This window comes from Alosa pseudoharengus, unplaced genomic scaffold (assembly GCF_046254945.1).
Source record: "Alosa pseudoharengus isolate Yale_2024_CS ecotype anadromous, Long Island Sound unplaced genomic scaffold, YU_APseudo_1.1 YU_APseudo_1.1_scf_15, whole genome shotgun sequence".
In the NCBI taxonomy this organism is placed as follows: Eukaryota; Metazoa; Chordata; class Actinopteri; order Clupeiformes; family Clupeidae; genus Alosa; species Alosa pseudoharengus.
The window spans coordinates 14,832,728-14,854,285 of record NW_027468620.1 but is presented as its reverse complement, the minus strand read 5'-3'; the positions used below and the strand labels follow the sequence as shown (position 1 = coordinate 14,854,285).

Genomic DNA, 21,558 nt, shown 5'->3' with positions numbered 1-21,558 from the left:
ATTGGTTTCCCATGTTTTAAGTTTTACAAGGACATGGCATTTTTTCTTAGTTTCTCAGTCATCGGTCTGAAAACTTAGACACTGGATTGGATATAGAGCTGGAAGGGAGGAGAGAGGGAGAGAGAGGTAGTTAACTTGACACGTAAAAACTTGAGTCCGCCAGTTTCTGGGTTTGGTATAGAGCAGCGTAAAGGACAGGAGGTTGATTTAAGTCGGCACATGATTGTGAAGACCGTGGGCTGCACCAGGAAACGGTAAACAACCCCTCGGCATTTTATCATGATTCGCGAATTGGTTTTCTGGGGAAATGAGTAAAGTACTTCTGCGCGGCTAAAATTTGGGATTTATCAGCGATATCAGTTTGGAACACCGTGGCCGCAGGAATTGGTTGCACGCGCCATGGCCGCTCAGTGCGACACTTTGAGCGGATACTTGCAGCACTCGGATCCTGGTTCCAACAGTGAGCGGAGTACAGACTCACCCTTACCCCTCTCGGAGGATGACTCAAGTGGGCCACTTTCCCCGCCAGACCCGGAGTGGACCGAGGAGAGGTTCCGTGTGGACCGCAAGAAACTTGAGATCATGCTTCTAGGTAACTCTTAGCTTTCATCAGTAAATAACCTACAATTATTAATTGGAGATATTGGCATTTGACCGTTTTCCTTTGTCTGGAGTCGTTCCTTCAAGTAGTCTAACAGAAAGTCCTGATGATGTGGCTCCTGGATGAAACACGTTGTTTCTACAATACAACATTTAAGAATATATGTATATTTTTTTGTATCAAGTCACACAGGCTATAGCCTAAACTTGTTGCCACTTAGACTCTGCGCCATGCCAATAATGACCTTACAGGCTACAGCATTTCAGATTGCCTCATGACAATTTCCCCCAAATGTATTCTGAAACTGTCACATGACCACATATTGACATCGGCTAATTTGAAATGTAGCCTAAATGTTACTTTTTAAAGCGACAAAATGTTAGGCTACTATGTTGGCAGTAAGAAGTAGCAGTGCTGTATATGTTACAATGTGTTTATCAGTTGGGCTGTGTCCATGTTTTGTTTTAGGCTAGGATATTGATACACTTGCCAGTTGTCAAGACTAACAAGCCAATGAGATAACCAGTGTTTCAGCCATTTCTTAGCACTGTGTAGTCTTCATGGGACATGTAATTGTGCCTGGCATGTCATGGTAGCTATAGTTTTTCCACGGATAGATGAAGTAGCACAGCTTGATCGGCAGAGGTCACGATTGAGCCCCGTTTTACCTGAATCCTGAAGTTCCTGTAATTAGACAGATTTTTTTTTTTTAAAGAGATCATCTCATACCTTCTAACACAGTTCTTGTTTTGACTTTAGTCTGTTAAAATAACTTTTATTCACTCTTATTCACTGGTTCACTCGTATTCAAACAGACACAACCAAGATGTGAAGAATAATAGGGGCCCATCATACCACTGACTTGTCATGTGAAAAGTCTGTGGAAAATGTCAATAGAGAGATTTGAATACATGCTAAATCATCCTTGAGGTTATGGTTATTATGGGTCTGTCAATTGAAGTATGTATAGTTTTTAACCTTATGTGCAAAAGACAAGAATTATAACATTTTAAATTTAAATGAACCTTTCAGTTGTGGTATAAAAAACAGCTTGAGACCTCCACAGACCTGCTAGAAATCAGCCATGGTTGTTACTGTAGATTCTGTGATTCAGGTGAAAATGTTCAAATTGAGGGAATAATGGAGTATCCTTTACACTGAATTAATAGCCTATTGGTTGGTACAGCTGGTGTGAGCGTTCCATTGGTGGTCTTTTAAGTATGTGGAATTGGTCATAGATAAGTATCCCCTGGGGTTTTCAGTCAGCCTTCTCAGTGCTGAACATTCCTCAAAGCTGCATGTAATCGTCGCCTTTTCCTGGAAAACCACACAAGCAAAGGCCATCTTCCAGGCCGTGTTTGCCACGTCACTGTGTCTGTGTGTCTGTGTGTGTGTGCACGTGTTTTGGTCCTTAGTATAATGACAACTATAGCCCATTTTTGGCCATGGGTAAACTCTCCATCACATTGTTGTTTGTGGTGGCTGAACGGTAAGATGGTTAGACGGACATGCTACTGGTTAGTGGGCTTGTTTGCCCCTTTCTCCCCACTGCCAAATGGGATGCAAATGGGGATGAGTGACTGTTGCCAGTGAACCTTGAAACCGCACCAACACTGAGTCCCAGCATGAGCGAGCAGATCTTTATGATCAGTGCACAGGGTGCCAGGCGGCGGAGGAGTTTTGTGGAGGTTGCTTTCTCCCCTCTCTCATTACTGTAGGTATATATCAGCTGCTTAGCACCTCAGCTCCCTGTAGTTGCCTATGGTTTGCCAGGCAGTCTAACATCTGGATTTGTTTTGATTGGCTCAAAAGCTGCTGTTGACATGGATTGGTGCATTTGTGGGTGGACTAGTTCAGCAGAGGCTGATAATGGATCTTTTGTGTGTGTGTGTGTTTGTGTGTGTATGTGTTTCTCTCTTTCTCTCTCTCTCTCTCTTTCTCTCTCTGTGTATTTGTGTGTGTTTCTCTCTCTCTCTGTGTGTTTGTGTGTGTATTTATATAACTCTGAGTTTTATTGTACGTGACGGGCACATCTGGCCTCTTCTTCCTGTCCTGGAAGCTTGTGATGGGACGGACACAAGATGTGGTATTAAGTTAAGGTCACTGATCTTGTCCAATGATAACAGGTCTGTCTGTGGCCTGAACCTTACATATAAAGTAAAACTGTTCTTGCAATAAAAAGCCAAGTTTAAAAATTCAACATAATAAAAACATCAGGAATTTATCACCAGTTCTGATTGCCATCGCTACTATTACAGCTACATTCTTGGGTGTTTTCGATTAGGAGTCATTTTTTTGTGTTGGCTACAGCTGTTTCTCCACTTGCTTTCCTGGCGGAATTGTGTGGGTCTGAGCTGATTCAGTTAGTCAGAGCTTCATCAGCTTTCAAAAGTCTTTCTGTGTCTGATTTACTCATATTCACGTACACACACTCTCTTAAATACACATACACCCACACACACAGAATGTAATGAAATCATTAAAAGGTCAACTGAAGAGCAGACAACTATTTTTGCTGACTCAAATCCATAGCATATTACCCTGGAAATCCAGAGTTCTCGCGAGAGCACAATGGAATTGTCTCTGCGAGACACTCTGGCAATGAGCAATGATGCACGTTACTTTTACCCCGATATCCCGGGGAACCAGCTAAACTGATGAAGACAGCGCTGCAACGTTGGAGGACAGTTAGCCTACACATGGTCTAGTGTTATCCAATTGCGTGCAGTGATATTTTTAAATGCATGCTGGTTGCCGCCCCTCGAGTTGGGCCATTACATTGTTCGTGGCCAGACCCTTAATCTTTCTAGATTACCAGGGTCTGGATTTTCCAGGCTAGTAGCATATACTGGTGGTGACAGAATTCCTTTTGGTTGTATTAAACATCAGTGAAGTTTGTGCTAAGTGAAGAGACCCTATGATATGTTGCCTATTAGACGTACAAAACATTAGATTAATGTCCATCACTAAATGTTTCATTTGTATACAGATCAGTAGACTAGAGTGCTGTTTTGAATTTATTTCTGTAAAAATAGCCATCATTTCTGCAGCATACCCCATAGTCCCACACTCCTGGACAATATCTGAACAAGATGGAGCTCTAAGTGGATGCCAGTCAGATGACCAGTAAGGAACAGGGGTCCTGTGATCTGCTTAGACTGAGGCAACATGCCAGCACTTCAAAGCTGTTATAGTGATAAAGGATGAAGTTGTGTTTACATTTAGTCCTTACAGACAGTAACGGTTACCATTACTGAAAGATTCATTGTGTTTCCCAGGAAAATGGCCCAATGTCTGGCAGATTACCCTCATTCACACACTCTTATGGATTGTTGCTATAGAAACACAGATGTGGAAGTGTTTCTGTGTATGTGCATGAGGAAGAGAAATATATCATATAGACTTATTTAGTGTTTTTGTCAACGTCAAACCATCAGGGTGATTATATATTTTAATTCAACGGCAGGATTCGCCGATGCTGTGTTAGGCAAGCCAAATAAGGATGCCAGTTTTTTTTCTTAAATGGAGGAACTGTGTAGAATGTCTTCACCAATAAATTCTTGAAATGTTCAAAATATCTGTGTATGTACTGTATGTGTGTTTAAGTGAGACTGTGTAGAGGAGGCTGGTGCAAAGAAAAGTTAGCACAAGGAGGAGACATCTGTTCTGTCATTGTGGGGATGTCTTGTCTGCCGTATGACGCTATGCTGTGTGGCACCTCTGGCTCAGGGGAGCCAACAGCTCAGAGGAAGGAAACAGAAAAAGGGAGAGAGAGAGGGAAGAGAGAGAGAGAGGGAAGAGAGAGAGAGGAAAGAGAGAGCTTGCCACACACTTAGCTGCTTACACCACACATTCCTCTGGGTCGAGAGTACCAACAGGCTTTCTCCTATGTGTGTGTGTGTGTGTGTGTGTGTGTGTGTGAGAGAATGGAGGAAGAGAGATGAAGGGAACCCTGGTCCTTATGAGACTGGGGGGGGGGGGGTAGGAGAAAGATGGATTGGCTGTTTGAAAGCTTGTGTGTGTGTGTAATTGCACAGGCACACATATGTTGGGGGTTTACAGAAGTGCTTGACCCACTTCTGGTTGTAAAGTGGAGAAATGAATACCTGTTATTATACCCCGAGTTTATTTTTATACGCTGTCTTGGTACCCCTCTCAAAGTGCACATTTACATTTTGGCTGGTTTTGCGGTTTGCCATTTCTATGTTTTGTTTCTGAGTAAGTGTGTGTATAGGCTATACTCACTGTATATACACACTGCCCATGCATGCTCATTTTTAGAGGTTTCTCCCTCGCTTTATCCATTTCTTTTCACATGCTTTAGCTTTTTAATTGTAGAGTGTGTTTTGTTGTTAACTTGCACCATAGATTCAGCTGCATGTTTTCTTAATTTACCATGTCATGCATATAGTAATGCCACTTGTTTTTTTCCATGCAAGCTGCGTGCTACCCTGATATCAGTGACCTTGTATCGAGGCCCTAGGTGTTTTCACAGGAATATGAAGGCACATAGTACGACTGGAAGCAAAAACCAAAGCACACAAACCCTCACTGTGCTTGTTTTGGTTTGGATTTCATGACGAGAGAGAGTGGTGTGTGTGTGTGTGTGTGTGTGTGTGTGTGTGGGGGGGGGGGTGTTATTAACAAGCGTAATCCAATTAAAGCCCATTTCCCATCAGCCAAGCAGGACTTCCACTCCTGTGTGATGATGGGACGTTCTGATGGAAGATCTGGGAAGGGAACGAGTCTTTCTTGTCCGCACAGGATGTTTGTGTTTGAGAGTCGCGGATGTTAGCAGTGACTCGGTGTCTGGAGTGGGCCCATTATCTGGTGCAGTGTGAACCAAAGGGGAAATTCTATCCAGGTTTCAACGTCAGTGGTTTTAGATGTCTTAATGTAACATGCCTGTTGTGCAGAGGAAAAGAATAGAACCTTTTTCTCTCATGCAGGCTTCCCTCTGTGTGTGTGTGTGTGTGTGTGTGTGTGTGTGTGTGTGTGTGTGTGTGTGTGTGTGTGTGTGTGTGTGTGTGTGTGTGTGTGTGTGTGTGTGTGTGTGTGTGTGTGTGTGTGTGTGTGTGTGTGTGTGTGTGTGTGTGTGTGTGTGTGTGTGTGTGTGTGTATTGTATTGTGTATATATATAGAGAGTGAGTGAGTGTGTGTATTGTAAAAATAAGATCTTTCAGTAATGAATTTAGTGCACACCTGTTGTGTGTCTGCACCTAGGGACATTTTATGAACCACTAAAGCTAAGATAAAGCCTGATTAATGGTTTCCAGTGTGTGTGTGGGTGTGGGTGTTATCTCTTGTGTCATAAATGAAGGCACCAGGGGGGTATTCCAAGTATGTGGTTTAGTTATAAACCTGGGTAAGTTAACTCCGAGTAAGTGGTAAACCTCCTACAACAAGAGCCCTATGGCATTGTTTGTTAGGCAAATGAAGCCATACAGCTCTTCTATTAGGAGGTTTACCACTTACTCTGAGTTAACTTACCCAGGTTTGTCACTAAACCATGTACTTGGAATACCCTCCTGGACTGCTTGTGAGGTTGTTATATGTTTTTGTCTTCAAGTTGTCTTAGATGTTTGTAGTTGACCTTTTACCCTTAAAATGAAGAAAGGTATATTTGAGTCAATCCCGTTTTTACAAGAGAACAGAGTAGTATATTCAGTCTGATCTGTGTCTGCTGCGACAGGGTTGTGAGTTCACACTGGCCCTGGACCAAGCAAGTACATTAGGCTTCTTCAGATGACTGCCACATTAATGCTACAGACTCAACACAGTGGACGACCCAGTGGCTCAGATCGCAAATGTGTGTTTGATTTGATTACTGTGTGAGAGTGCAGCCTCTGCGTCTGTGTCAGTAATGAACTGTGATTATGAGTGGTTAAAGGCGAGATGGAGAGAAAAAGAAAGAGAGAGAGAGAAAGGGGAAAAAAAGAAAGGGAAAGCCATTGAAGGAAGGCGATAACACGTCAGATTGGTATATATACATAAGGCTCCAGTCCTGTCGGCTTCTTAATGTCTGCAGCTGTCTGTCTTTTCTCCCCGCAAAGCTGGCTTAGACAACTTTTCCCAAAGATCTGGCCAGAGTTGCCAGAATGCCGAAGCTCTCTCACCGAGAGTGGGAGCGAGAAATGAGGTCAGTGCAGCAGGATCTGGCGTTGCTGGAACCCCCTGGCTGCTGGACAGGGGTAAGAGGATGCCCACAGGAGCGTTTGGGGGAGCCTGTGAAATACATCTTCTGCGTAACTAACTTCTCCTGAGTACAGTACCGCTACTCTTAAGTTTGTGTGTGCAGTGCTGCTGTTGTGTGACTGATAATCCTTCTCTCTACACTTTACACTTACTGGTAATTATTCCAATTGGTTTTCCAGCATCTGTGATAATGCACATGATTTTGACAGGAAGAGTGTAGAAATGTACAGTCGCTTCAGACAAAGGGGCTACTCCTCTAAAGCTTTAGACACAGCCCTGGAGAGGGCCAGCTCGATTAAACGAAACTCTCTGCTCCTTAGGAGGCCTACTTCTGATAAAAATGATAGGGTTTTCTTCTCGACGCGCTACAGCACAGACGCATATTCCATACACAATGTAATTAAAAAGAATTTGAATCTCCTAAAATGTGATGACTCGTTGAATAATATATTCGATGAGCCCCCTATTTTCTCCTTCAGAAGAGCACCTTCATTGGGTGATAGACTGGTGCGCAGTTACTTGCCAGCTAAGGAGAAATCCGGTACATTTAATTGTGGGCATTGCAAAATTTGTCATTTGGTATCTTAAGTCTAAAGGGTTCACCCACCCGGTAACACTACACACATTTGTTACTAACCACATTTGTCGTTTATATTTTACAATGTTCTCTATGCGACGCTTTCTATGTGGGGCGCACAAAAAGACGGCTACAGGACCGCTTAGCTGAGCACAGATATGCCGCAAAAACAGGAAATTGTGACTATGCAATGACAAAACACTTCAAAGAGACGCATAAAGATAAAACCATTGTATTTACTGCCATAGGAATTGATCATGTGCCTTTTACGTCTAGGAGAGGGGATAGACAAAAAATATTAAACCAAAAAGAAAGTCGTTGGATATACAAACTGAATGCTATGACAGCCCTGGGATTGAATGACTCTATTGAAATGTTGGCTTTCTTGTAGATGCGATGAGCCATGTTTTTGTGATTATTTATCTATTTTTATTACATTACTATGTTGATGAATTTATATGGACCCCACCCAGTGTCTGCTTCTATGTATATGTGATAAAGTGTTAAGGTCTAGCCATGATTGTAGGCTAATTATCTAACTCCGCCCACGTCAGCTGGTGTTAGTCGAACAGCAGCTGATTTATCTTACCTGTCTGAACACCTTGCCTGTAATGGATTTTGCCCTGATGAAGGCCTAGCCAAGGCCGAAACATGTTGGCAATTTTAGCATGATCAACGATGATTAAGCCTATCTATTAAAGCATCTTTTTTTGAAGAGTGCCTTGGACAATCCATACTTTTACATATATTTTTTCTACCAAAGAGCACCTTTACAAATACTTTAAATTACCAAGAGTATTACGCCGCAGCCCTCCAAACTCATTCCATGGTTTTCCAGCATTTGTTATTGTTATGCTAGTCCTAGTCGTTATACTATTCCATATGGAAAAGGACTGTAAGATTCATATAATGCTCATTTCTATATCCTATTGACATAAAGGTAGGTCATATGTTATATACAGTATGTTACTGGATATGGAAGGATCCCTAATTTTATGACAACAATCCCCTTTCATATGCAGTAACATAGATTTAAAAAAATATATGACTGTCTTTATGATTCCTATGTGTTTTTTTACGTACATGCTTTTCCATGTAGCATATATTTTTGTCAGTTTAAATGTTTTTCACATTCTTCACAAGTTAGTGTGTAACTATTATCCTCCCTGACATCTTATTTTTTGGTTGTAAAGTGCACTTCTGAATTCATGTAAGCAATAAAATATTAAACTGACATTAATCATTTCTAACATCCAGTGGTAAATCTTAAAAGTATCAGTTAAACTGGTGTCTGCAAGGAAATCAAAAATTTTTCAGATTTTTTTCAAATTTTTTTACCAATTGCAACATGTGTGTTCTCTAGGAGTTTCTCAATACTGGCGTGTCTAACATTTCTTTCTCTCTGGAGCTGAGATTGGAAGTGCACTGTCCTGATCTAACCCACTCTCCACGGGTTGCACCTTTCCTGTGATGATTTGGAACAGTGTCTACTTCTTTTTTAATGGACAAATCATGAGATGAATGGCTAAATCTTACCTGGAACATTCCAGAGATTATGTGACCTTGTATTCTTTAGTGTGCAACGCATACACAATAAAACTTCTTCAAGCACTGACTGCCAAATCCATTGGGCTTTAGTTACCTTCTGATGGTTATCATGTAAATGTATGCTGACAGAACAAGTCAGTTACCTCTCTGTTCACAGCAGGAGCAACAGACATGCACATTGCAGCTTGAGATTCTTTCCTATGTGTCAGGAAGACTTCCTGCAGCAAACAACATACATATGAGTGGCCGCATGACTAGGCCAGTATAGTCCAGTACTTACAGTCTGAGCTGTTTGCATCATTAACTCAACAGGATATTGAAAGAGCACTTCAGGGATAGCCTACTGGCTTATGCCAGCGCCATTGGCTGCTGTTTTAGCTGGAGCTTGTCTCCTGGGGACCTCTAATCTGAAGAGTCAAACAGCAGCCAGCCAGTGGCTCTTTGCTGAGAACTGGTGTTAGGAGTCCACAGCAGAGAGCCAAATATACTGCTTAGTAACGCCACAGTATTCATGTAGAAAGCTTGCCATCCTGGCTAGCACACCGCCATAATGATTACTATCCTCAAGCACCATGGGTTTACTATTGGCTTGTAGGGTATGTCAAAATAGTTTGTGAAAACTTGCCATCTCACTTAATGAAGGCTGTGATTGTTGTGTTTACTGCATCATGCGGTAGTTGATTATTAGGATATGGATGTGCATGCAAGCGATCCCTTTCTTTACGTTCCTGAGTGTAAGTTGTTGCCAAGTTGCATCTAACAGTTGAAATAAAGTGAAATGAAAGCATGAGCGTTCTGTAGGTTTATACAAACCAAGGTCACTGTAAAAAATGATTTTTTGCTGAGTATATTGATTCAGATTTTAATGCAGCATATTGCCGCCATATTCGGTCCGGAACTTGTGTTTGATTGCTGACTCTGTTTCCAATCTGTCCTTTGGCAGGCACACGCATACCAGGATGGGCGATATCGGACTTTGGGTTGATTTACAGTCACAGTGATTTAGGATTTTGGATTTGTTTTGGTTAGGGTCAAGTCAAGTCAAGTTTATTTATATAGCGCATTTCATACACAGAGGTCATTCAATGTGCTTTACATAAACAAAACCAAACAATAATAACAAATAAAAGCACAGAAGGGCAATATAGTCAAAGCAGATTCAGATTATCAAAGCGGATTCAGAATTTGTAACTCAGCGCATTAAGCAGAAAGCATATTAAAGCAGTTTGATCTTAAGTCTAGATTTAAAACTGGCTACAGTTGGGGCCTTTTTGATGTCATCTGAAAGTTGGTTCCAGAGCTGAGCCGCATAACAGCTAAAAGCTGCTTCACCATGTTTAGCTCTAACAGTAGGTTTTACTAACAGGGTCAACCGCTCTGACCTCCACAGTTAAATCCCTCTTTTCACCACATGAGCTCAGAGTCTTTCTTACACACATGGCTCACGTGAAGGGATTGTTAGGCCGCTGTGACCTACGGGAAGTGCCCTTGAGCAAGGCACCTAACCCCTCACTGCTCCCCGAGCGCCGCTGTTGTTGCAGGCAGCTCACTGCGCCGGGATTAGTGTGTGCTTCACCTCACTATGTGTTCACTGTGTGCTTAGTGTGTTTCACTAATTCACGGATTGGGATAAATGCAGAGACCAAATTTCCCTCACAGGATCAAAAGAGTATATATACTTATACTTATACTTATATATACTTATACTTATACTTATATATACTTATACTTATGTATACATATACTTATATATACTTATACTTATACTTATACTTATATATACTTATACTTATACTTATATATACTTATACTTATACTTATATATACTTATACTTATACTTATATATAATATATACTTATACTTATACTTATATATACTTATACTTATACTTATATATACTTATACTTATACTTATATATACTCATACTTATACTTATACTACTTATATATACTCATACTTATACTTATACTTATATATACTCATACTCATACTTATATACAGCGGGGAAAATAAGTATTGAACACGTCAAAATTTTTTTCAGTAAGTATACTTCCAGTGAGGCTATTCGCATGAAATTTTCACCGGCCATTAGTATTAACTTAGGTAATCCACACATATATAAAAATACAAACATTAATGTCTAAAAGTAGTGTTATGAGTAAAAAAGTGGAATGGCATAGGGAAAAAGTATTGAACACGCTAAGAAAAAGCAGTACACAAACACAAGGAATGGCAAGGAACAAACTGGAATCTATAAGTAGTTAGAGAAATTATCCCTCCTATCTGTGCAAATTCATATAAGCTGGGTTAGTAAATACTGGTGAGCTATAAAAAGGTTTTTTTTTAGAAAGGTGTCACACAAGAAACATTTCATGATGGGTAAAAGCAAAGAGCTCTCCCAAGATCTTTGCAACCTTATTGTTGCAAAACATATTAATGGAACTGGTTACAGATGCACTTCAAAACTTCAGAATCATCCAGCAAGCAGTATTGGAGCCATTATTTGCAAGTGGAAGGAACATCACTACATCATCAACTGGCCATGCACAGGATCTCCTTGCAAGATTTCTGACCAGGAAGTCAGAAGGATAGTCAGAAGAGTAGCCCAAGAGCCAAGGACCACTCTGAGAAAACTCCAAAAAGATTTGGAGGCAGCAGGTACAATCATAGGCAATGCACTCCACCGCCATTGCCTCTATGCACCCTCACCCCGCATGACTCTATTGCTGAAGAAAAACATGTCAAAGCTCGTTGAAAGTTTGCTACACAACATTTGAACAATCCTATGAAATACTGAAAGAATGTATTCTGGTTAAAAATGTAACTTTTCGGATGTCATACTACACACCATATTTGGAGGAGAAATGGCACTGTGCATCACCCTAAAAATACCCTACCAACATGGAGGTTTGGAGGTGGTGGCATCATGGTGTGGGCTGTTTTTCATCTCATGGTACTAGCAGACTTCATACAGTTGAAGGAATGATGAATGGAGTCATTTTGTTCTGGGAGAATCTTTACATCCACCAGGAAGATGAGGATGAGACATGGCTAGACCTTCCAGCAGGACAATGATCCAAACCATTTAGCAAAGGAAGCTCTCAATTGATTTCAGAGAAAGGAAATCAAGGCCCTGACTTCAATCCAATTGAACAGTTTTGGAAGTTAACTAAATATCAGGATTCACAAGAGGGACCCCTGAAATCTTCAGTATTAAAGGACTATCTGTTTAAAAGAATGGGCCAAACTCACACCAGAATACTGTGACTGATTAGTTTCATCATACAGGAAATGCCTTGAAGCTGTCATTACGAATAAAGGCTTTTCTACAAAGTATTTAAGAAATTTCAGCAGGCGTGTTCAATACTTTTTTCCTGTGTCATTCCACTTTATTGCACATAACTGTACCTATGGACTTTAATGTTTGGATTTTTTTATATGGGTGGATTATCTGAGTTAATACTAATGTCTGGTGAAAATTTCATGCAAATAGCCTCATTGGAAGTATACTTACTGAAAAAAATGTTGACGTGTTCAATACTTATTTTCCCCGCTGTATACTCATACTCATACTTATACTTATATATACTCATACTTATACTTATATATACTCATCATTGTCCTCTCTTCTTATTTCCGACTAGCAGCTCTGTGGCTGTGCTGAGCTGAGTGTAAAACAGTGTTGAGTGTTTTCTCATTTTTCAAACAGTTTCATCATCCTTGACTGTAGTTTGACCTATACACTGACAAGCGGAACAGGCTTGACCCCAGTTAAATGTAAAGGTCTCACCAGAAGCCTGTGATTTCCTGACTGCCTCTTCTGACCAAATCATGTGGTCTCTCAGTTGCTTCTCAGCACATGGGAAGGTCCAGCTATGGTCGGCACCAAGGCTGACATTTTGAGATGTCCCAAAGTGAGTTTTGCACTGTTCAATAGCTAGACGCTCCCATCTGGTAGCTTCTCATTTTTTCTGTTGTGACAAAAAATATCCCTTTTGACAAATCAATTGAATGAAGACTGGAGTACTACACACACACACACACACACACACACACACACACACACACACACACACACACACATTAAAACTTCCCATTTTACCATGTTATTGTTCCTCCACCATGGAGCAGAGAATAAAAGTTATTAAATTTATGAGGCACATTCCTTCCTGTACATGGTGTACGCAGTCCATGGACATCTGTACATGTGTGTGTGTGTGTGTGTGTGTGTATTCCTCCCCACTCGTCAAACACGTGGGACCGCTTAGTGCCTGCAGTGCCCTCCAGGCTTTGGCAGTCTGTCTGAGATTTATCCACAGCAGCCGAGGAACAAGCGCAGACTTTTTTTAATGGGCCTGTCACACACTCACACCTCTCGCACGGCGTGCTAATCACAGCACAACCATGATGGCCGCCGCCTTCTCACACAAACATACCTCAGCGCCTGTGTTTCTCTCCCCTGGACGTTGGTGGTCGGTTACAGTTCACCACTTATCTTGTAGTGAATTTATTGAGGTATATGAACAATATATATATATATGTCTGTGTGTGCGATAACGTCTCGGGTTGCTCATGCAGTTTAAAAGGAGTTTGGGCAAACCGCCCAGGTAAACACTCGCACAGTAAAAGTAGGGTATTGTCGGCAGGCATTCTCAGCAGATGGCTGAAAGTTTGAGCGTTTGGAATGGCGTTTGGTCATTTATTATGTGTGTGTGTGTGTGTGTGTGTGTGTGTGTGTGTAGCCCAGGAGGGGCTGGGGGTTATACATGGATGATCTCGTAAAGTGATATTTGGCAAAATATATAAACTAATATCTTTCAAAATGCACTCTACCCCTCAGTGTAGTGCTTCAGTGCTCTGATTGACAGGCTCAGCACACACATTTCATGTACAACCAAAAAAGTCAAACATAAATGCCCACTGTGCCATGTTCTGGTAATTCTTTACATGGACAGTTCCGTTAAAAGGAACACACTGCCTAGGAATTGGGACTGTACTGCCTTCTTATGCGTTTGCTAAGACTCCCTCCCTCCCTCTTAAATAAGGAATGCTGTGTTGACATTGCTGATACTCACTGATGAAAACATCAGAGCTCAACTTTCATGTTTTCAAGAAGAGAGGTGAGGAGATATCAAGCTCCAGGGGAGGATTCGATGTCAAAAAATGTTATCGGTTAATCTCCATTATTTCTTTACCCTTGCCAACATTGCAATTTGTAGGACATTTGTGTGCATTTTTCTTCATATCTGGCTTGTTATCCACGTCATCACAACTTTATCAAGAAGTCTCAGTTGCTTAGCTGGTGTGTGTGTGCAATCACATTTTTTTATGACCTTTTCATAATGGTGGACTGTGTCTCGATCTTTTAACAGCTGCCAGTGAAGGGAGGATCAATGGAGGTGAAGACTTCTTTCAGAAGGTGAGTTTGTGCGTGTGTGTGTGCGTGTGTGTGAGTAAGTGTTAGTGCTGCAACAATTAATCGAATAATCATTTAGTTACAAACTATAAAATGAATACCTAAAATGGTTTTACTCTCTGATTTCAGCTTTACTTCCACCTCTATAACTAAATATTTTTGGTGTGTGTGTGTGATTTCTTAAATAGATGGGACCCTAGTTGGCCGCTTGACTGTATCCAGCCCTGAGCCTAATTAGAGCAGAAACAACAGTGCTGTACTGTGCTGCAGACATTTACTTTTTACATTTCACATGGGAATTAGGTCACTGCACCGGCATGCCATACAGAACACGCACATCTAGCTCTGTGGAACCACACCTGTTTGTCCATAGTCTAAACTTTGCAGAGTCCCCTTACATAAAGTGTGTCTGTGTCTGTGTCTGTGTCTGTCTGTCTGTCTGTGAGTAAGTATGAAAGAGAGAATGCATGCATGCATGCTCAGTTCTAATGATTTGGACATTGGGAGTTTACTGTCATCACTTAGTCCTGAAATGCTATATGAACTCCTACATGAAAGGCAGCAATGCGACTGGGGTGGTGGAATATTGAAGGATTGTTATGGGGACATGGCACGAATGTGCATAACTCATACCCATAGTACCTAAATAAAATGTCAGAACACTGGAGATGTTTGACAACATGTGGACTAACACCCGGAGGGTATGGACAAGACTCTTTCTTTTTGACACATTTTAAAGTGCCCTGAGTGTGTAGGCTCCTTCTTGCTTGTTTTAGATACTTTTCCAGCAGCCCGATGTTCCATCATTCAAAATGGAAGTCTACAGTGTTGACACAGTTGCTGGCACGGGAGTGGACATAGTAGCTAGGAGATCTACATAGAAAACACACATGGAATTTGCCTAAAGTTTTACAGATGTACAGTACAGTTTAATCTGTCGGCATGCTTATGATGGCATATGATATCGTGGACACACACACACACACACACACACACACACACACAGAGAGAGAAGCAGGCAGGCGGATAGACACTCTTCCTCTCACACACACACACACACACACTCATACAGAGGCAAACACACAGCACCGCAGGCTGAAGTGATCTGGCCATAATGTCTTTGTTTTGGGCTCCATAGAGTATGTGGGGGTGTATCCCAGAACACTGTGCTTCTTCAAACAGCGCTCCCAGTGTCTCACTCACTGTCTGCGTGTCTTCCGCTCTGGCCAGTGATGTCACCAACCTCCCTCCCCTCCCTGCTACTCTCTCCCTCTCTCCTCTTCTCCTTTTCTCCTTCCTCTGTGTAATTCCCTGTCTGTTTTTTTTTTTAATCTGTCAGTCTTCATCTAACAACACAAACACTCTTGTGTCTTGTTTACCCTTCTCCATCTTTCTTAGTTCCTTCTGTTTCTCTCTCTTGCTGTTTCTGGCATCCTGGCACTACTGGGTAGACTGGATGGTTGGATAGAGTGCCTCTCTGTGGTGTACATTGTTTGTGTGTGTGTGTGTGTGTGTGTGTGCTGTGCGGGTGCACGTGGCCAAGCTCTCAGCTGCACACCAGTAAACAAGTCGGTGGAGTTTAAAAGCAGTCGGGATATAAAATGCGCCACGGGTGAACACAAGTCTGCAAAGCGATCGTGTGTTGCCAGCTCCTTTTCACTTCAGCAGGTGTGGGAGAGCACAGCAGCCATATCATGTGCCATTCAGATAGCCCACAGACGGAGAGATGGGGACGAGAAGAAAGAGGGAGGGAGAGATGGAGGGGAGAAGGAAAGAAAGAGGGATGGAGAGAGGAAGAGATGGAGAGGAGAAGAAGGAGAGAAGGAAAGACAGAGAGAGACGGAGAGAGATATGTCCTCTTAAGATAATTGACTGTCTACATGAGTCATGGATTCCGCAATAATGATTTCCAAATACTCTGTGGTAGTGTGCAGCAGTTTGGTGTTGAGTTTGGTGTTGTCTGTGTTCTTGCACGGGAGTCTGTGGATGTTGGAGGAGTTGTCGTCCATGACGAGAGAAACAACATCAGGTCTGAGCCAGCTCTGAGGCTCATGATGTCCACCGCGGCAGACGAGTTGGACATCTCTCTCTCTCTCCCTCTCCCTCTCCCTCTCTCTCTCCCCCTTTCTCTCCCCCTCTCTCTCTCTCTCTCCCTCTCTCTCTATCCATCTTTCTATCTATCTCCCAGCTCTGTCCTCTCTCCCCCGTTTTCTCCTTCTCTTCCCCTCTCCCCTCTTCCTCTCTGTCATCCTCCTCTCTCCTCCTGTCCTCCCACTCGTTCTCTCTTCCTCCCTGCTCTCTTCAAAGGGTCCTCAGCTGAGTCAACACAGGAAGGGAGAAGCATATCCCTTTTGCTTCTGGGGTGATTATTGCAGTTTCTCTTTCTCACACACACACACATAAACACACACACAAACACACACTGAACATAACACACACACACACACACACACACACACACACACACACACAGAACAGAACACAAACACAGCCATACACAGACATACGTAGTTGTACATACACTGAACATAACACACACACAGAACAGAACACACACACACACACACACACACACACGTACATACACTGAACATAACACACACACAGAACAGAACACACACACACACACATACACACACACACACCACGTACAGTACACACTGATTGTAAACACAAACAGACAGACATACAGTGCAACTGGAAAGTTTTCATACCCAATCAAGTTGTAGAAGCATCTTAAGGACCATTGATAGAAGTAGAATGCACCTCAGTTTGATAATTGCAAGTGGCGTGACAAGGGGTCTGAATACTTATGTAAATAGTACTATACATTTCAGTCTTTTATTTTTATAAATTGACAAATTGGAGTAATGGAACGAGTTTGGAGGGCTGCGGTGTAATTCCTCTGGTAGCTTGAAGTGTTTGTGAAGGGGCTCTTTGGTAGAAAAATATATGATTAAAGATGGAGTGCCTTGGACAATCCGTCTTTAGACTGCTTGGAGTATTGGAGCATTGTGTGTAGATTGATAAAAAAAAAAATGAATTTAATCCATTTTAAGATGAGTATGAAACAGAACAAGATGTGGAAAACTTGAAAGGGTCTGAAAACTTTCCGGTTGCACTGTACATAGACACAGACAAGCACAGATATACAGTATGTATGCATGCATACACACCAGTAGCAGCACCTGGGGCGAGAAATAGCTGGGGCAGATACTCTGATAATCAAATTTAACTGAATCATATTTAGTATATTTTGCCCCGTCCCAGATAGCAAGAGGCCAGGATGGGCACTGAAGCTGGTCCGTGGAGATTTGGTTCATCTTTAGGCTATAGCCTCAATCTGGCGAATTACAGACATCCCATCATTTCACTTGCGGTCCAAACGTATTCATGCATTAATAGCCTATAGCCTAATTAATTGATTTTAATATGAGGTGAAGTTTCAAGTTTTGAGATTCACGAGACAATTTAAAACTAGAAAAATGAAGGTAACTATTAAGCTACCGAACTATGTGTGCTTATCATCAGAGAAGAATTTCCGACTAGCCTATTAGTTTGCTGTTCGACTCTTTTCTGCTTTGGATTAATTTTATTTTTCCGCGTGAGAAACGTTTAAAGAATGCCTCCCGGTGCCTGCAGAGAGCTGGTGGACAGAGAATGTTGTCATTGAATGTAGCCATGTGTGTAAATCTGAATGTTGTTATAGAACGTTTAGAAGGCTCTAATCATGACATCAACAGCATCAAGGGGACAGTGAAATCAGGCTTTAGTTTTTAAGCCTCTAGCTTATCCATCTAGCTTAAAAACTGTTCAAAAGTGTTAATTAAGTTTGTTGCAATTTATTGATTAGAAATAGCTCTCTCAAGTGATGTGTGATTCATTAAGAACATTACATTTTCCACACTTAAGATCATCATCATCCACACACACTTACTCACACACACACACTGTATGTAATCACAAACACTAAAATAATCACACAGATGCACGCGCATAAGCACATCCACAAACAGGGTATGTGCTTTTTGTGCTCACTGAATTTAGGTCCTTCAAAGTAGGGATGTATATGTTAGCGTTAGTTAAATCTGAGATGTACAGTATACCTTAACCTGTAACAGTGGTGAGTGTCCCAGAGCTTTTTTCGGCCTTCAACGTATATAGCTAACCCAATTTTCCCGAAAAAAACCCATTGGAGAAGTATTCGCTGGCCCCCTCAGTAAAAATAAACAACAAACTCTTAAAAAACAGTGTGTGGTCCCACAGAAATCGCTTGCATGTGCCCCAGGCTGCCAAAAACAGCAGCTGTGGGGAGAAAGAGAAGACAGAAGTTCATGAATGCAGACTTAGAAGAACAAAAGCTTGCTGGCTCGCTCGCTCGCTGCCCGCACCGGAGAGAATGACACTGATGGAGTTCTTGTTATACCTGGCCACGCTCCCATTGTCTGAGCCCCTGGACGAAAGGGTGGGCACTCCCTGGACTGCGTTGCATTGTGTCTGTTAGTTCACGTGCCACTCTGATTATTTCCTCACCGCTGGATGCTGGAGTGCCGCCACCTGAGAATTAGACATTTCCTGACGGGGACATTCTGGGGGAAGATGGAAAGAGTTGGATTGATGGACTGTGCTGTTTGGTTACTGACTCATGCATAACTTAAGTGAAGTCAAGGGTGACGGACAGAGGTGTAAATATCAGCAGAGTATGGTTGGATGAATGACCCTTCTGCTGGTGATTGCTCTTATACTGTAGCTTGTTTTTTTTCTGTCACCTCCTCTTGTTCCTCTCGAAGACATGAAAGTGCTTCAACTCACCTGAAAGATAATGTGGACACACACACACACACACACACACACACACACTCACACACACTGCAGGTTTTAGGGAAAGGGCATTTTTGTTGTTGTGAATGAGGTACTGGTGACCAAAAACAGAACTGCCTTCACACACACACACACACACACACACACACACACACAATCTCTCTCTCCTCCCTCTCACACACACACAATCTCTCTCTCCTCCCTCTCACACACACACAATAATACAAACAGACACACACTCCCACTCCTAGTTATGCCCCTGAGACTGATAAAAGTGCGGAAAAGTGGAAAAATAAATTCTTTAATGACACCCAGAACAAAATGTTCCAGCAATGTGCGCTCCAACATGCAGCACTGGGGAGTTAATACATGCAGCATATCTTTCGTGTGTGTGTGTGTGTGTGTGTGTGTGTGTATGCGCAATTTTGCGCATGTGAGTGTGCATGTGCACGCGTGTGTGTCTGGTTTTGTCAGCACGTGGGAGGTTCTTGCGGCGTCTCTAAGGTTAACCCATCTGTGGTTTGTCAGGCAATGTTAATGAGCTGGTGTTTGGTGGTGTATTGAAAAAGGGACAATTTAGCAAGTTATGGATAAAGCAGCTGTTCAGCCTTAGAAAGGATACACAATTTAGCTAGATCTACCCCCCCCCCCCTTTTTATGTGTATATATCTAGGTATGTGACACACACACACACAACGTTCTGGCTTGTTGTGAAGTTTTGTGGTTTTATTTTGGTGGAATATGGAAAAGCTGAAAACAAGGAGAAAAATGAGTGTTGAAAAGTCCGGGGAGAACTATCTTCTGGCCTAAACATATTCAAAACAGTGCTTGAATGAGTATGCATTTTAATAACAGGATGACAGACAGGAAAGCAGTCCAGCAAAGTGTGCTTGTGTGTACATGTGTGTGTGGCAGAGAGAGAGAGAAAGAGCGAGAGGGGAGGGAGAGAATAGAATGAAACCATGATTTAGAGATTAAGAAATTTGGTGAGCAAGACTTATGTTCCACTGGACCATCAGCAGGCACTCCAGTCTCCAGTCTCATAGGATGAATGTCAAAGCACTCCCAGCTGTGTGTGTGTTTGTGCGTGTGTGTGTGTGTGTGTGTGAAAGAGAGAGAGAGAGAGAGAGAGAGAACGAGAGCGAGAGCACAAAAGAGTCTGTGTGTGTGTGTGTGTGTGTATATATGTGCACAGGTGGTAGGCTCTTTCACCCAATGAGACGCCATCTTTCATTAAGAGGAGCCTTAGCAGCCTGCTGCATCTGAAGCCTGTCTTGGCTGCTGTGTGTGCATATGCTACCAGCAGTGTGCTGGAGAACGCCTCTGATGCTGAAGTGTTGACAGAGAGAGTTAGTCAGAGTTAAATGCTACACCTGTGATCAGATCACTGTGCTTTAGGAAATCGCTGATGGATTGCCTCCATGTTTCGGAAGGAGCGCAAGGCCTGTTTGCGTACATACCTGCTGCCGCTGTGCAATCTCTCCATCGTCCTTTCTTTCTTTCTTCCTTTCTTTCCTTTTCTCCCTCTTCTCTCACCTCTCTCTCTCCATCTTTTTCTCTCTCTCTTCTTGCCTTGCATTCTTTCGATTCTGTCGTTCTTTTTCCTGTTTCTCTCTAACTGTCTGCCTTCTCCCACCCCCCCCCTCTCTCTCACTCTCTCCATCTGCTATCGTTTAAGTGGGATATGCATGATCTGAGGCCGTGACCAGGCAGGCGGCTGCTGTGGACGGTGTGTTGGGGGGAGTGACCGTGCCAACAGCGGAGTCCTTTGCCAATGACTGGGAATGGGATCAGCCCCCTGCTCACGGCAGCCATTTAGACACTTTTTCCAGAACAAGCCTGTCTCTAATGCTGCATATCTTTGTCACCTGTGTATGTGTGTGTGTGTGTGTGTGTGTGAGAGTGAGAGTGTGCTTGTCAGGGGGAATTTGAGTCATTTGTGTGTGGGTCTGTGCGTGTTGAGTGCAGTGAGTGTTGCTGGTGTGTGTGTTTCTGGCCATAAGTGTCGGAACACGTGAGCGTGTGTCTCTGTGGGCGTGTGCATGCCTACAGTATGTGTGTAGAGAGAGAGAGAGAGAGAGAGAGAGAAGACTTCCTGTGGTCCTGTGCCACCGAGACCCATGTTTGCATGTGAATGAGTGCTGTGGTCAGGGAAACAGGCGGGCAGGTTATTCGAGGAGGCTGAGGAGATCCACATGGCTCAGACTGATCTGATTATGGGACACATGTCTCCCACGAGAACGCAGCAGAATTCCTCTACAGACCTCTGAAACGCCCCACAGAGCCCCTCTACACACAGACCCCTATTGCAGGGGCTTGGGACTGCTGGAGGCGTGTGCAAGCCATGGCACATGCTGTCCGCTTCATGCATAACCAGAGATACTACCAGTGAAACTTA

General features: G+C 42.6%; 1 protein-coding gene across 1 annotated transcript in view; it reads left to right on the top strand.

The window, feature by feature from the left end:
• The first annotated feature begins 195 nt into the window (after positions 1-195).
• Positions 196-21,558, top strand: part of bicc1a (BicC family RNA binding protein 1a) — a 52,589-nt gene continuing 31,226 nt past the window's right edge. Inside the window, exons 1-2 of the mRNA XM_076285686.1 lie at positions 196-592; positions 14,296-14,342. Of these exons, the coding sequence (XP_076141801.1) occupies positions 400-592; positions 14,296-14,342 (240 nt within the window). The 5' untranslated portion in view covers positions 196-399. The remainder of the gene's footprint in view (positions 593-14,295; positions 14,343-21,558) is intronic.